We start from the raw sequence: 15,457 nt of genomic DNA, 5'->3' as shown, positions 1-15,457 counted from the left end.
CATTTTGATGATGTTGACCTCAGGAAGTCAGATGTTAGCTGAATCTCTTCCTACATCTTCTCTGTTTGCATCTTTTACAACCAGCATGGGAAAACTGCCCTATGGGCCAGCCAAACCTTCTCCTAAATTTCATTTGGTCCATGGCAAAAGATCCAAGAAGTGATGCACCTATAGTTAAATGTATAACGTCTTTTTCTTTTTTTTAAATTTTTATTCTTAAAGGACCTATATCTGTACACCCACTTGGTAGGAATATTTCACCACAACAGTGGCTCCCTGTGTCTTTCTTTATCTTTCACTTTCTTTCTGCCTCTGTACTGTGTGTCGGGCTCAGTATTTCCTTTGTAAATGTGTATGCATTTAATTTCTGTCTTTGTTTCCATCTATCTCTGATTCTTTATTTTTTTCCATCTTCCATCTTCTGTCTGAAGGACGAAAACTCAGTGGAAGTTCCTAAAAGAAAATATTGAGCTAAATTGTTTTGAGGAGATATTAGGAAACATAATGCTTATTCATTTACATTGTTTTTGTATTCAGTTTTTCAGAAAGCGAGATCTGTTAAGCTCCTGTTTCTCATCTGTGTCGCTTTACATCCACTTAGGAACCTCGACAGGTGGATACACATCTTCCATAGTTGTAATCAATCTCCATATACCATATATTTTTAAACTAACATTCTTTTTTTTTTTTAAGATTTTATTTTATTTATTTGACAGAGAGATAGAGAGCGAGCACAAGCAGGGGGAGCGGCAGACAGAGGGAGAGGGAGAAGCAGACTCCCCGCCCAGCAGGGAGCCCGATGCGGGGCTCAATCCCAGGACCCTGGGGTCATGACCTGAGCCGAAGGCAGACGCTTAACAGACTGAGCCACCCAGGTGCCCCACCTAACATTATTTCATTATGTACTTTTAAGTAGTGGTATTCTAATATGTTAGTAAGTCTTTGATGTTTGTATTATCTCCAGTTTCATTATTGCAAAGACTGTTACAAACATCTTTGTATAAATTATTATTTTATTCCATTGGCTTTTTCTGATGTATATTACCAAATGGAGGATTACCAGATCAAACTGACTTTAAAAACTAAGAGCATAGAACATCAAATTCTACTCATTAAAAGAAAAAAAATACCCAATTTTGAGTCATAACAGTTAAGAGAAAGGCAAAAGAGGAAGAAATAGAAAAAATTCACTCATTTATTCAACAAATATTTGAGCACCTACTGTGTGCTAGGCACTGTTCTAGGAATTTGGGATCCTTTAGTGCATAAGAAACAAAAACTTCCTGCTCTAGTAGGGCCTATGTTCTAGTGGGAGAAGATAGACAATCAGCATAATAATAAATGAGCTAATTATATAATAAGCCGGAAGGTGATAAGTGCCAAGAAGAAAGAAAAATAGAGCAGGCTGAGGGGAATCAGGAGTGATGGAGAGACAATGGAGGGAAGTGGGTTGTGATTTTAAACAGGAGTTATTGTGTAGGCGGCATTTGAGCAGAGACTTAAGGGAAGTGAGGAAGTAAGCCATGTGATATTTGATGGAACAGAATAACAGTCAGATGGAAGAGCTCCTGGCTAATAATATTAGGTCTCCTGGAGAAGCAGCAAGGAGGCCAGTGCGGCTGACACAGAGAGAGCGAGGGCAAGAGGGAAGAGGGCTGAGAAAGGCCAGGCAGGGGCCGTATCAGGTAGGGGTTTGTAGGTTCTTTATAAGGACTGTGATTTCTACTCTAATTCCCAAAGGAGTCTGTGGAAAGGGTACATTGGATTTGCTTTCTTTGCTGGCAAATGCTGGACCTGTCCTTGACCCCTGAATCCAAGTGTCTGGGATGGGACCAGGGAACTGTTGTTATTTCTGACAAATTCTTTAGGATGATTCTGATGTGCAGTCAGGTTTGACACCACTCTTTCTGTTCAAGGATTCCACTATTCTAAATTAAAAGTAGTTTAGTAAAAGGAAGTAGAAATTTCATAGCATCCCCAAATGTTGGTGATTTAGAGATTTTGGAGATTATCTAGGAAATTGGGGCCCCGAGGTTAAGTGACTTGCCCGAGGTTATAGAGCTCTAAGAGGCTGCCGTAGGTTTCGGATTCGCCCTCCTCACTCTGAGTTCAGTGAACCTTCCACTGTACCACGCTACTTAACACACACTCTCATTTCACTTATCAGGTGGTTAGATTTCCAATAAGCCCCACCATTAAGAATGTAGTTTGAATCCAGAAGCTCTGTAAGGTTGATTGGTTGATTAAATGTTTGGTTGTCTAAAGATCAATCAGAAAGCTGCTATTGTTTTAACCTTTCTGGTTAAGAATCATTTAGAATGTATTAATCACATTTTCTGCTTCTTTAGAGGATTTCTGGAAGTGTCACGCCATTTTAGGATGGGAAAAGACCTTAACTGTTCATGAACTTGCAGTGCCTCTGGGTCATACTTCTGAAATAAGCTCTTATTTGACATCAGTATAAAACATACAGGCCATTCAGCTGACCTTGGACATATTTGAGGTTTAATTTTTGAAGAAATTTCTGATTTCGTTTGCTTTCTTTTGATTCGTTTCTTGGACATTGACTGTAACTAAATTTTTTTCCCACCTAATTTAATTTTTTTATAATGTTGGTTTCTCTGGCCCTATTATGTAACTTAAGCCTAAATGTTATCTGCAGTGTCTGAGCTTGTAGGCTTTGCTATTGCCTTGGAATGCATTGAAATTGTGGCATGGCAATCAGTCCAGAAATCACGTATACAAGCAAGAACTCAGGCCTCAGAGCGAAGCTAGGGAATGATTTCAGGTCAACCATTTCTCCTTCACTTGCATACTTGCACATGTTTCAGTGACCAGAACGGTGCCCACAACAGGGCAGATTACACATTCCCACTGAGAACACTTGGTGGAGATGATAGGGATGCATTATTATTTTTTTTCCTTTTACTAGGTCAGAATTGGCAGTGGGAGCTGTGTCTAAGGAAGATATTAGAACTCTTGCTGCTCTGGGGATGGGAGGAAAAACGTATACCTAGTGCATTCCATCTTCTCAGAAGAGTTGCATTCAGGGAAAGGCACTGGTCCCAGTACAAAGTGTTCAATTAATACGCTAAAGCCGCTCGGTACTGTTTAATAGCTACCTTGATGTTATCTACTCTCTCAAGGCTTAATCTCCTTCTTCTTCTTCTTCTTTTTTTTTTTCTTTAAATGTAGAAAGTTCAAGCTAAATTGGTTTCTGGGTGACTTGTCCCTTCATGATTCGGCCTCCAGCGTTCTCCACCAGAAGACTGCTTGTAATTTCTGTTTTATCTTCTTGTCTTCAAAAGCCTCAGCCAGTGACTGGCCCTTTTCTCTTCTGAGTAGTTTCCTCATAGTGACCACATTCATAGAGGAAACTCTGAAGTGGACACTATAGCATAAGAATTAACATGGCTCTAAGTTTCACAAAAAGCTGCCCCCGATAGCCCCTTGAAGGATGACTGAAATGGGCATATATGAGAGAATCATAGATAAGCGTTAGGAATGATTAACTCCTGGTCTAACATGAATCTGGGATTGGTATGGAGAGTAGCAGTTTTGGAATTTAACTCTGATGGTATTTGCTCAGATTCTGAACAGTCCCTTGGAAGCAGAGCAGATGGCAACTGTGAGACTTGGGCCTTTTTCGAATGAATGATTATCTCTCTGTCTTGACCATTTAATGTAGTGCTCTTATGGCATGGATAGGGCCAAGGAAGCATGGACCCAGGGAGCCTGGAGGGACCTGTGGAGGAAGCCATGATGCTGGGGAAAGAAATACCACTCCAGCTGGGGGAGAGCTGCAAGCAGGAAGCCCTCAGTTCAGCTGTCCATCTCATAAGGGGATTGGCTCAGCTGAAGAGAGCCACCTTGCCCACAGTTGCTGAGGTGACCTACAGGTCATCTTGCATGAGTATAAAGGCCCATCCTCCCAGCCTCACCTCAGGACAACTTTGAATCCTCATCCCAACTACAGATCCCCCCCCCCCCCCCACCGGCTCCTTGCAGGGATGGCTGAGGCTTTCATTAAGACCATACCCTAGCTCAATCTCCTCCCCCCCATCCTCCCTCCTTCCCTTCCAGTTGTAGATTCCAAGAAAGCTTCCTAATAAACCTTTTTTGCCTGCTAAACGCCATCCTGGAATCTGCTTCTTGGAGAACCCAACCTGCACAGAAATTTTATGAGCAATTTGCCTGTCCATTAGAAATACAGCATAGTCTTTTTCTGCAATAACCAAAGACAGACTTCTTCATGCCATCAAAAAAAAAAAAAAAAAAAAGACAAAAGTTGGAAGGTTGGAGTACTAAACTGAGAAGCAGAGAAACAAAGATGGAATTAGGTTAGGCTAGTTCTTTTTCCTCTCCATATTTGCATTTGGGATATGGGGTGACATCTTGCTTTTCTATAAAGGTTAGGAGCTGTCATTTGAAGTCTTCAGCCACTCTAAAAGTTGATAGTATGGAGAGAGAAAGGAAGGGAAGAAGCAAAGAAATTATTTCAAATTGAGTACTTCTTTGTCCTTGGCATTAGGACTCTGTGTTCTTGCCCTTGCCCCTGTAAACAACTCTAGATGGAGTCCTTTCTTAGACCACCCCATTTGTCCCCTCTGCCACTGTGGCAGCAGGCAGGAATCACTAAAAGAGCCAATGAATAAATGGCAGTGGTGTCTCACATCTCGAATCCACATTCCATATCATGGGGAGACTGAAGGGCAGCCTTGCTTCTAAAGGTATTCTTACTCTCCTTGAGTGAAGCATGGCCCATGTATGCCTCACTCGGACAACTAAGGGAAGGCAGTTTTGAATGCCCAGCCCAGAGTGTGAGGAAGAGACCTTGACAACAGGAGGCTGGATGGGGGTGAAGCCAGGGTGAAAATTAGGTGACATCCAAGCAGGAGGTGAAATCTCTGGAGGGGAAAGCCCAGAACCACAGGACAGCTTCCTCGGTTCCTTGCATGGATCTTAGGGGAATTTGTGTGTTTAAAGGTTCCTTCCTCTGCAGGGTGTCCCATCCCTTGGCATGAACCTCCAAACGTTGAGGTTAGACATGGAATGGACTTGTGAAGACTCAGCCCTCAGAGTACGTGGGGGAAGTGATGGGCAGACTACGGAAGCATGAGGTCTCTCCCTAACTCCCTGAGTGTGCCAAGGGGAGAGCTAGTCAGTTGGGTGGGCTTGGGCTGTTGGGGAGGGGCGTCCTGGTGTTTTTGCTCAGGGCTGTGGTAAAATGTGTTCGTGAAAGGCGAGAGGCATATTGCAGGGCTCCCCAGCCCTCAGGGCCGGCCCGGGGTGCGTGCGGCGAGGGGCAGCGTGTGCAGAAGGGACGAGGCCTCGGACCGCGGCGGAGGAGGGCGGGCGCGGAGGCGTGGTGCCAGCTGCAGCGCGCCCGGGCCCCGTGAGCCGAGCCGAGCGGCGGGTACACTCGCCCAGCCGGGGAGAGCTCGGGGAGCGCCGGGCGGGGCCGGGGGGGGCGCAGTGGGGCGCGAGCGGTCGCGGCCGCGGAGCGGGGGCTCCCGGGGAGGAAGGAGGGCGGGAGCGAGGGCGGGAGGGGGACGCGCGCGGACCGAAAGTGGGGAAAGAAGGTGCAGGCGGGCGGGCGCCCTGGCCCAGGGGCCGCGGGCGCGGGAGCCCGGCCAGGTCGAGCTGGGCGGCGGCGCGGGCCGAGCCGAGGGAGGAGGGGAAGGCGGAGGCGCGGGGAGCGTGTTTGGGGCGCCGCGGCAGGGAGGGTGGCGGCCGCCGGTGCGCGCGGGGCGCTGTGTGTGCGCGCTCTCCCGCTCGGGGAGGAAGATGGCCCAGAAGGGAAAGTTGGGGTGACGCGCGCAGCCCCCGGAGGCTCGGCGGGGGCCGCCGCGGCGAGCCCGACGGAGCGGCGGCCAGGCAGGCCGGGGGGGTGGGGGTGGGTGGCGGGGGCGCGCAGTCCGGGTGCCTCCGCCGCCGCCGAGGCGCCCGCCCCCTCACTGCAGGTGGCCGCGGGTGCCCCGGGTCCGGGCGGTCGGGGGCGCGGGCGGGCGCGCGGGGGAGCCCGGCTGAGGGATGGGCTGCGCCCCCAGCATCCACGTCTCGCAGAGCGGCGTGATCTACTGCCGGGACTCGGACGAGTCCAACTCGCCCCGCCAGACCACCAGCGTGTCGCAGGGCCCCGCGGCCCCCCTGCACGGCCTCTTCGTCCAGACCGACGCCGCCGACGTTATTCCCCCGAGCCGCGCGTCGGGACCCCCGGGCGCCGCCCGCGTCCGCAGGGCCCGCGCCGAGCTGGGCAGCGGCGGCAGCAGCAGCAGCGGCAGCACGGGCTCCGCAGCCCCCGCCGCGACCACCTGCAGGGGCCGGAGGCGCCACTGCTGCAGCAGCGCGGAGGCCGAGACCCAGACCAGCTACACCAGCGTCAAGGTAAACCGGCCCAGGCTGGTGGGGGGCTGCCCGCCCCGTCCGGGCGGGGCTAGCATGAGTAGGGGGCTCCGGCGGAGTTGAGTGGCCGTGACGCGGTTGGTTTGGGAGGTTGTCACTAAGGAGGAGTTTACTTTTCATGTGTGGGAGCGGTGAGGGCCCGGGAAGCGTGAGCAGAAGAGACCCGTGGAGGGGTCCTGGGAGCTGCTTCTGGGGGGCCGGTGGAGAAGGGAGCGCCGTGGGAGGCCGGTGGGCTGGCCCCGTTTCTCACTGAGGGAAGGCAGGCTGTGGTTCCGTTAATTCGGGAGGTGGGCTGGGTTTCACGGAGAGCCTGCCGTGGCTGGCTGCACGAAATCTCAGCCCCCGGCTCGAACTGGCCTGCCTCGTAGGTGAGACCCGGTGCAGACCCGGGGCAAGGATAGGATAGTGCCTCGGATTCAGCTTTTTACCTGGGAAAGCCAGCCAGGCTGCACGGAGTCTTAGCCACGGGCACCGATGTGGTGGGGATTTGTGAATGAATGAGGGTGTTTGTGTCGTGTGGACAGATGTAGGAGGGGAATAGAGGAAGAGGACCAGAGTGGAACCTGTTGTTTGTCACTTCTTTGGGTTCACCGCATCCTGGGCATAATTGAGGGCACCTGGCTGTGAGTTTGGAGGGTCAGCTGAGCTACAGTGAGGGGCCGTGGTTTCCAGTGCAGTGCAGCTGTCTGAGGATGAAGATTCTGAACATACCTCTCATCTCACGGGAGAGTGGAATTTTGAGGAAGCGGAAAAAAAGTGTTTAAATTATTAAAGCAGTCAGTAGCAATATCTTAATGGCAAAAGAAAAACGATTGTGTTAATAGTGCCCTCCTGTATGTTCTCAAAATACTATTAAATTCAAGAGGGTTTTCATTGTGTAAGTCTGGCCACTGGGCCTTTTATCGTTATAGGAAACAGAATGACAGTGGCACATCCCATGGGAAAAAAATACATCCCTATGACTCTGAATGTTATTTAGAATCACAGCTTTTACATGGTCAATAGATTACCAGGAACCTTTGCATTGATTATGTGGCAAAGAAAATTGTATGTTTAGTACTTGAAAACTTGTTCAACAGTTGGCCGAGGGTGAAAAGGCACCTAGCCTTTATTGGATTTTGTTACATGAAGCTTACCTGAGTTTATTTATAGTTGTAGTGTTTCTCTGGTAATAGTCATATAACATGATAATATAATAATCATGATAATAAGAAAGACCATTTACTAAGCACCTACTATGTACCAGGTATAAGCTTTCTCTTCTAGCTTTTGAATCTTAACTGTGTGATGATAAAATATCCAAAGACCGGAGCCCTGGGTTCGTGACAGTACAACTTACCAGTTGAACATTTGTTATAGAGGCATGTGCCAAACACTGTATTTTTCTTTTGTCAAGCTTTTTTCCCCCCACACTGGTTCTCACACACACACACACACACACACACACACACACACACGGAAGGAAGGAAGAAAGAAAAAAGCATTAGGAGCAATTTTAGGGGATTAAAATGATATATTTGGTGGAATAATTAGGGATGTTATTTTAAAAAATAACCTTTTGCTTTCTTGTTGAAAAGGCAATTTGAAGATCTTGGAGTAGTTCAGAATGGTGACAACTTATGAACTCTGTGATAATTTTTTTTTTTGATTTTGTAAGAGAAATTGTATATTTCTGCCTTTTAGAGTAGCAAGACCTAATTTAATACCTGGCAACTCTAGATATTCCATGTTTGTTTATTGAAAGAAGGAATAATGAATGAATTCATTCTCCATGTTTTAATACTTCCCTCAAGAGGCTACTTAGCAAATGGAGGAAAAACTGGAGGGAAAATGAGTCCCAATTATTAGCAGCTAGTATAAACTTGTAGAAATATCATTGCTACTTGGCTGAAGTGTTAAAGGCTTGACCTGAATAAGAATTTAAGTCACATTGCTTTATCAACAGGACTTTCAAATAAGAGCTTAATTCATTCCAACCTTTCACTAAGAATGTTGGGAATGAAACTGCTGGTTCAGTGATTCAACATTAATTTGCATGTGTAGATCTCAGAAACTGTATATTTGAAATTACATTTGAGACCAGAGTTATTATTTATACAAGTCATACAGAATTATTATCACAGAATTGCTTTAATATATTTAATAGTACCCTTTTAGGACTTGTGACTCAGTGTTATCTTTTTCAATCTTCACATGTTCTATACTCTTTTGAGGATGAGGCAATTTTATAAAAACTTTGCTTGCATTTCTTTTTAGAATGAGAATTCTTCTGCCTTAACAGTTTGAGATAGTTGCTAGTCATGCCTACCCCCCTCCATCCCCCTTTTCCAAAATGCGCAGGGGAAAAAAATAAAGTCCTTGCCATTTGGTCCTGTTTACAGTGGTGGTGGGTCATAATAGTTTTTTTTTAAATTTCCTCTTTGTACATCAATTATAAACCATATTCTCATTATCTACTTGGTCTCTGGTATTCCCCAGGGTGCAAAAATGTGTGCTTGATCTCTCTCTCCTTTTTTCTAGCAATAATTCATCTCATTAAGCTTTTAGAATGATGAAGCATTATGATGTCAAACATGACGTCAACAGGAACCTTCCTGAATACTAATTTATAAAAAAAATTATAAACATTAATAATTCATAGGCAGTACAGTGATATCATATGGGTTTCCATTTCTGGTAAGAAGTTAGCTTTTTCTCCCGATTGCTGTAAAAATGCAACTTCCTTGTAATTTGTCTCCCTCTTGTTTGCCTTTTTAAAAATAGTACTCCAACAGGAGACTCCTGCAGAATGCTCACTCATCATACTGTGCCAGTTGTATAATTCCTGTTCAGAAATCCTCAGGGGGGATGGTTGAACCTCTCTCCGGGAAGATTGGGGGTGTGTGGGGGGGGTTCTTACGAGTCTTCTTTTCTCGTACCAGCTGTTGCAGCTGGGAGGCAGCCAGGACTAGGCAGCCAGCTGTAGAGACGAGTATTGATGATATAGTCAACTTGCAGCCATCTCTGGGTGGGTAACTATTTTGTGGGTCAGGCACAGGACATCGCTAGTTTCCACATGATTCTGTGTTGACAGGCAGCATCACCAGCTCCCTCTTTCTCCTCCATTCATTACGCTCGTTTATTCATTCAGCCAGTATTTGTGCCCGACTCTGTTGTAGATGCTAGGGATTCAGTGACTATCCATGAAGTTTGGCAAGCAAAGCCTAATGAGGATGGTGAATCTTTTGTAAGAGGGTGTGCCTAAGTCACTGATTAATGACGTCTATGTTATCCATTCCATGGCTTTCTGAATCAGTGAGGATAATCCCAAATTGATTGTATATAAAGGGAAAATAAATATTTTTCCAACCTTCTGGTAAATAATTAATGATAATAAATAATAATTTTGGTAGTAATTTATTTGGGGGAGGGGTAGAACTATTGTGAAAAAAGTCATTTTTGTCTGTTCTCTAAGTCAGTATTCTCTGGTGTACATCAGAATTACCTGAAAGCCTTTTTAAAATGTGGATTGCTTGGCCCCACTCCCAGAGTTTCTGATTTAGTAGGCCTTGGGTGGGGCCTGAGGATTTGGATTTTTAACAAGCTTCTAGGATACGCTGGTGTTGCTTTTAAAAGAACTGAATTGACTGTTGACCAAATGAATTAGGTTGGGGCTACCTCTAGCAGAGTGGGTAGTATTGCATGTATTTGGGGGTACTAGTCGCAGCCTTGCCTTCATCGTCATTTACTTCTGTAGGGGCAGCCTGCCATCTCCATTCGGGAAGTCAAACTCCGAGCCTCCAAGGTTAGCTGGAAAGTCTCTAAGTGGGGAGAGTGTGCACCGGGTAGCCAGACCACTCTGGTTTCTTGAGGTCTGACTTCCCCTCAGGATCCACTGGGTTTGCAAGTCCTGATAGCTTGCTCTGCCATCGCAGCCCCTCCCATGCCTCTGCCCTGCTGGGGCCCTGTCCTGCATCATGGGAAATTGCAAGGCAAGGAGGAGCTTAAAATGGGTCGATGTGACATGATACAGGCTCATATTCAGTTCTTAGCTTTTGGAGTTCTTGCTGGTCCTTTTCACCGTATTTTTCATTTTAAAATGGAACATAAAGTTTAGTAAGCCCAATTGAGTCTTGCAAGTTGATTTAGTAAAACTCAGATTTATTTTCTACCATAGCTCATTTCATCACAATTTAGCCCCTCTCTTTCTTCCAATGTATTAATTATAGTCAGTGAGAAAACCTTTCTAATTTTCACTGCTTTTCTCAGTAATTAAACTAATTTTTAAGAAATATCAGGTAATTCTCCCTTTTGATTTTGCTAGTTAAGCCCTCAAACCAGAAAAACAATGTAGGGTAAGATGCTGACTTTCAGAGGTGGTACTTCTCTATAGAAACTCCCCCCGTGGTGACCACCAGGCAGGACTTGGGCTAAAGCAGGACGGGACATGCTGATGAGGGCAGAACAGAACCTACGGTACCAGGCTGGTGAGGGGTTAAGGCCAAGAATCAGAATAGCAAGGAGGGAGCGAGCCCTTTGGAACCAGGCGGGAAGGTAGAGTCCAGAGTCTGGAGGAGCAGGTGAGCATTTCAGGGCTAGGTGGGCAAGTCAAATCTGGAATTCAGGGGCTCAGCAAATGTGACCGCTGTCAAGTTAGGTTGAGACCTCTGACTGGGGAACAGAAGGTGTTTACTTTCTTTTCTGTTTGAGGTTCTCTACTCAGTGTAAAGAGCTTGGGTCCCACGGGGGATCCCAGTGACCAGTCAGAGGGCTGTAATTAAACTCTGCACCTAGGTGAGGAAAGACTAACTCCTCACATCTTCCTCGCACCTGGTCAGATGGTATCTGGGCAGGAAACAGATTGCGTATGCACAAGGGTTCAACTGAAATTATTCTACTGAAGAGACTATTACAGATGGCCAGATGAAAGGAAATCAAGAAATGATGCAGAAGCCCCCTAAAACTCAAAGAAGAGGCTACTGTTACCACCTTGAAGAGGTAACAGTAGGGAATGGTTATGGGAATTTGAGAAACCAAATCTGTTGGTCAGGGAAGCCCCCAGAAGCTGGGGTCTTAAGGAGGACTGCAGTCATTGGAGGCCTGGGCCTGGCATGGAGAGCCAAGGAATAAATACCTCCATGCTATTGTTTTCCCCTCCATTGATCTCCAGCCAGTACCATTTTTGTCCAAACACACCTGGAAAACAGAGGGCAAAGGAGCCCATTGATTGAGGCTTTCCAGAGCAGGATAGAGAGAGTATCTTGACCATACCCCAGAAAGCTCCCTGAAATAAGTGTCAAAAAGATGTTGGACATCATTGGAGGTACCCTGGTAAGCTCAAATTGAGATGGGCAATTTTGATGATTTTCTGAAATAATGGCATTTTTAAATGGCCACTTAATGTATTATTTATGTTTCCTATTTAATGATTAATAATATTAAAATATATTCAATTACCTAGTTTGGAGACCTTTAAGTTTTTGCTGAAAACCTATGCTCCTCTTCAGTTCATTCTCCACCCTGACTCTGCTCAGGCACTTTCTTAGTCATCTTGGGCTGCTATAACAAAATACCATCAACAGTGTGGCGTACACAACAGACATTTATTTCAGACTGTTCTGGAGGCTGGGAAGTCAAGATCAAGGTGCTGGCAGATTCCGTGCCTTGTGAGAGCTTTCTTCCTGGCTTGCAGATGGCCACCTTCTTGTTTTGTCCTCATGTGGCAGAGAGCAAGCAAGCTCTGGTGTTCCTTCCTCCTCTCACAGGACACTAACCCCATCATGAGAACCCCACCCTCATGACCTCATTTAAATCTAATTACGTCAAGGAGCCACCTGGGCGGCTCAGTCGGTTAAGCGTCTGCCTTTGGCTCAGGTCATGATCTCGGGGTCCTGAGATCGAGCTCCGCATTGGTCTCCCTGCTCAATGGGAAGTCTGCTTCTCCCTCTCTCTCTGCCCTTCCCCACCCCTTACACTCTCTCTCTCTCTGTCTCAAATAAATAAATAAAATCTTAAAAAAAAAAAATCTAATTACCTCCCCAAAGTCCCACCTCTAAATACCATCAGGATTAGGGCTGCAATGGAATTTTGGAGGACACACACATTTGGTCTGTAAGACATGTTTCTATCATTTCCACTGCCCCTTGCCCACTGCCCCCATCCCTGTGATCTCAAAGCCCAGGAGGGGGCGGTGGGGGGAGAAAGTACTCTTTCTCAAGTTCAAAGTTCCCCAAGTAGGAACGCAGCTTAGCCAGTTAATTACAATTTTCTCGGTTTGTACTTTACTCCTCTCTGTACCTTTTCTCCACAGCCTCAGAAAGTTGATCAACAAGTTTTACTATGTGTTTACAAGCTGATATGTTTACTAAAGAATACATATATTTCATACACTCTTAAAAATGTTAAAATGTGCTCAGGAGTTCATTTTTAGAAATAGCTGTTACCTTTAACACAGTGGAAGTCTGGGTAGTTATTATGTTTTGATAGAAAATACCACCTTTTTAACAAGTTGCAATATAGATTAGTTTAGATTTGGCTCTTGATAGCTTCATCTCCATTTTCTCTTTTTTCCCACTGGTGGATAAAAGCCAGCTTTTTTTTTTTTTTTAAGATTTTATTTATTTATTTGAGAGAGAGAGAGCGAGCACAAGCAGGGGACATGGCAGGGAGAGGGAGAAGCAGGCTTCCCGACGAGCAGGGAGCCCGATGTGGTGCTTGATCCCAGGACCCTGGGATCATGACCTGAGCCAAAGGCAGACGCTTAACTGACTGAGCCACCCAGGCACCCTAAAAGCCAGCTTTTACTTAGGATTACGATGCCTTACTCTTTACCATTATCTTCTTTCATCTCTTCCTTTCTGCCCCCTTAGGGACAGCTCACAGACAAGTAGTTGAGAAGCTTGTGATTGCTATAATAAAAATCAAGAGACTCTTTTACTTTTGGGTAATCCATCAATGAAAGAATATTTCATGGTTGCCTCTTATTTCCAAGATGATTCAAATTTTCGTGAATGGTTTGTACATTTTGCAACAAGGTATATAGAATGGATATAATAATATCAGGTATTATTTAAGTCCTTGCTATTTGTGGACCCCTTCACATACACTGTTTCACCCAATCTACATAGAAACACTATGAGCTACAAATTGTCATTACCATTTCACAAATGAGGAAGAGGAGGCTCCAAGAGGTGGGATAAATTGCTCAAGGTGAGGGCTGAAATTTGAATACAAGATTGTCTGAATCCAACTCCAAATCCAGCTACTCAGCTTTTAGTGCCTCTCACACCAGCCTGAAGACCCAAGTGTGGGTACTACTGGAACTGGGGTGTTACTGAGAGCAGAGTGGTGATAGACAGGTGATGGTGAGGGGGAACAGTCGGGGGGCCTTGTGGGTGAGGTTTCTCCTCTTATGCATTCATTGTCACCCCTTCTGTTGGCTTGAACTGGTATGTTGTTTTGAGATGAGTGGAGAGTGCAAAATGCATACAGAATTGGAGAAGTTTGGCAGCACAGTTGTCATTGTTTTTAACAGTACTTGGCATTTGTAAGTATTGTACAGATATTAGCTCCTAATAATCCTGCAGTTGCTATAATTTGTTTTGGTAATTAAAATGAGATTTTGGTATTTTGATTTTGACGTTTTTGAGACACATATTTGTGTCTTATTGGAAAATGTATTCCACTTACAAGTAGATTGATTTGGCCAATGTAGGTGACTAACTGGATTTAAATATAGATGTGATATCTGGAAGCTTTGGAAACTGCTGCCACAGACATGGGTTCGGTCTGCATCCGCTGAATTTCCGAAGGCGATGGCATGGTAGAATCTTGCCAATTGAAGGTGGAAGCTGGGGTTTGTTGAGTGTTCCATGAGCGTTGCACCTGCACAAAGCTTGGCCTTTAAAGATCAGGGCCTTGGTGTTATCTTGAGGTGGTTCTGTGCGGAATTCTTTGGCATAAATCTATAGCCTAAAGCATTCATCGACAACTGGGCTTAAAGCCATTTTGCATAAGCGCTGCTGGTTTTTATACTGCTGCCTTTCAGTGGCGTCAGATGTAGTATACTGTTGGAAAAAACGATATATTGTAAATGTAAGGCCCGTTTTCTCTCAGAGAGGAAGGTGTAAGGATTGGCTAGGGATGGCGTTGCCTGTGTGAGTCACAAAACAGAGAAGACCCTGAGTGTTGGAAATTTCTACAGGAAGACACATGAGAGATTTTTTAGCAACCTATCATGCAGGGTGACATGGATAAAAAGAAAAGTGCTGTTTTCTGACGTCAGGTCCCCAAATAACATGAAAGCTCTAGACTTGGAAGGTGATGAGTTCAGACTAGTTGGGGCTTTTGTCCACTCGAGGGTTCCTGCTGAGGGAGCTTCAAGCAAGAGCAATGGCCAAATGGAGATGAAAGTACTAGTTTATGGAGGCCAGTAATGACCCACTGGCCCAAACCACACTTACCAAGTAGTTTCGGGGCATTGGAGATTCATCTTCATTTTCAGCTTATGAAACTGATTGACAATCTTGGCCTAGAAACCGGTTGTGAGGAACGCAAAAGCTGCTCCATCTGTTGATGCTTCAGCAGCGTTTTGATCCGAGCCATAGCTGGAACTGAAACGTTTTCTTTTCCCCACAATCGAATACAAACTTGGGCTACAATATCTCCTTTCCAGAGTTCCCTCGAGAGAGTGATTCCCAAAACAATGATGGCCAAATAAAGGTAGAACAGAGCAAAGGATCAGCTTTGTCAGCGACCGCCAAGCACTGGTTAATATTGCCTTCCAGGGAGTCCGCCACGTATGTGCTCTGGGAAGTAGTGCTGGGAGAGGAGACTGAGGCAGATGGCTTGGCCTGAAGCTTCCTGCCCTCTTCCTCCCAAATCTATAAGGCTGAGTTTGCAAAGCCAGTTCTGGGACCCCTTACACATTGGACACCACCCCCCCCCCTCCACCCGGCCTTTATGTCCCTGTGGTCGGCTTCTCTGTCTGTTTACTGAGTCAAAGGGTTACTCTGGGTGAGCTTTCCAAAGCCCCCACCTCTCTCTGCAGTGATCTGGCCCCCTAGGACCATGA

General features: G+C 45.8%; 1 protein-coding gene across 5 annotated transcripts in view; it reads left to right on the top strand.

Moving 5' to 3' along the window:
* PDE8B (phosphodiesterase 8B) overlaps positions 1 to 15,457 on the top strand; it is a 239,301-nt gene that overhangs the window by 21,269 nt on the left and 202,575 nt on the right. For 3 of the 5 annotated variants that reach the window (XM_036090139.2, XM_036090140.2, XM_036090138.2), the window contains exon 1: positions 5,975 to 6,387. The exons of the other annotated variants lie outside the window; for them this stretch is intronic. In XM_036090139.2, coding sequence (XP_035946032.1) covers positions 6,034 to 6,387 — 354 coding nt within the window. In that variant the 5' untranslated portion in view covers positions 5,975 to 6,033. Of the gene's footprint in view, positions 1 to 5,974; positions 6,388 to 15,457 lie in introns of those variants that run through there. 5 annotated transcript variants of the gene reach the window in all.

Source organism: Halichoerus grypus, chromosome 2 (assembly GCF_964656455.1).
Source record: "Halichoerus grypus chromosome 2, mHalGry1.hap1.1, whole genome shotgun sequence".
Lineage (NCBI taxonomy): Eukaryota > Metazoa > Chordata > Mammalia > Carnivora > Phocidae > Halichoerus > Halichoerus grypus.
This window is presented reverse-complemented; position numbering and strand designations above follow the sequence as displayed.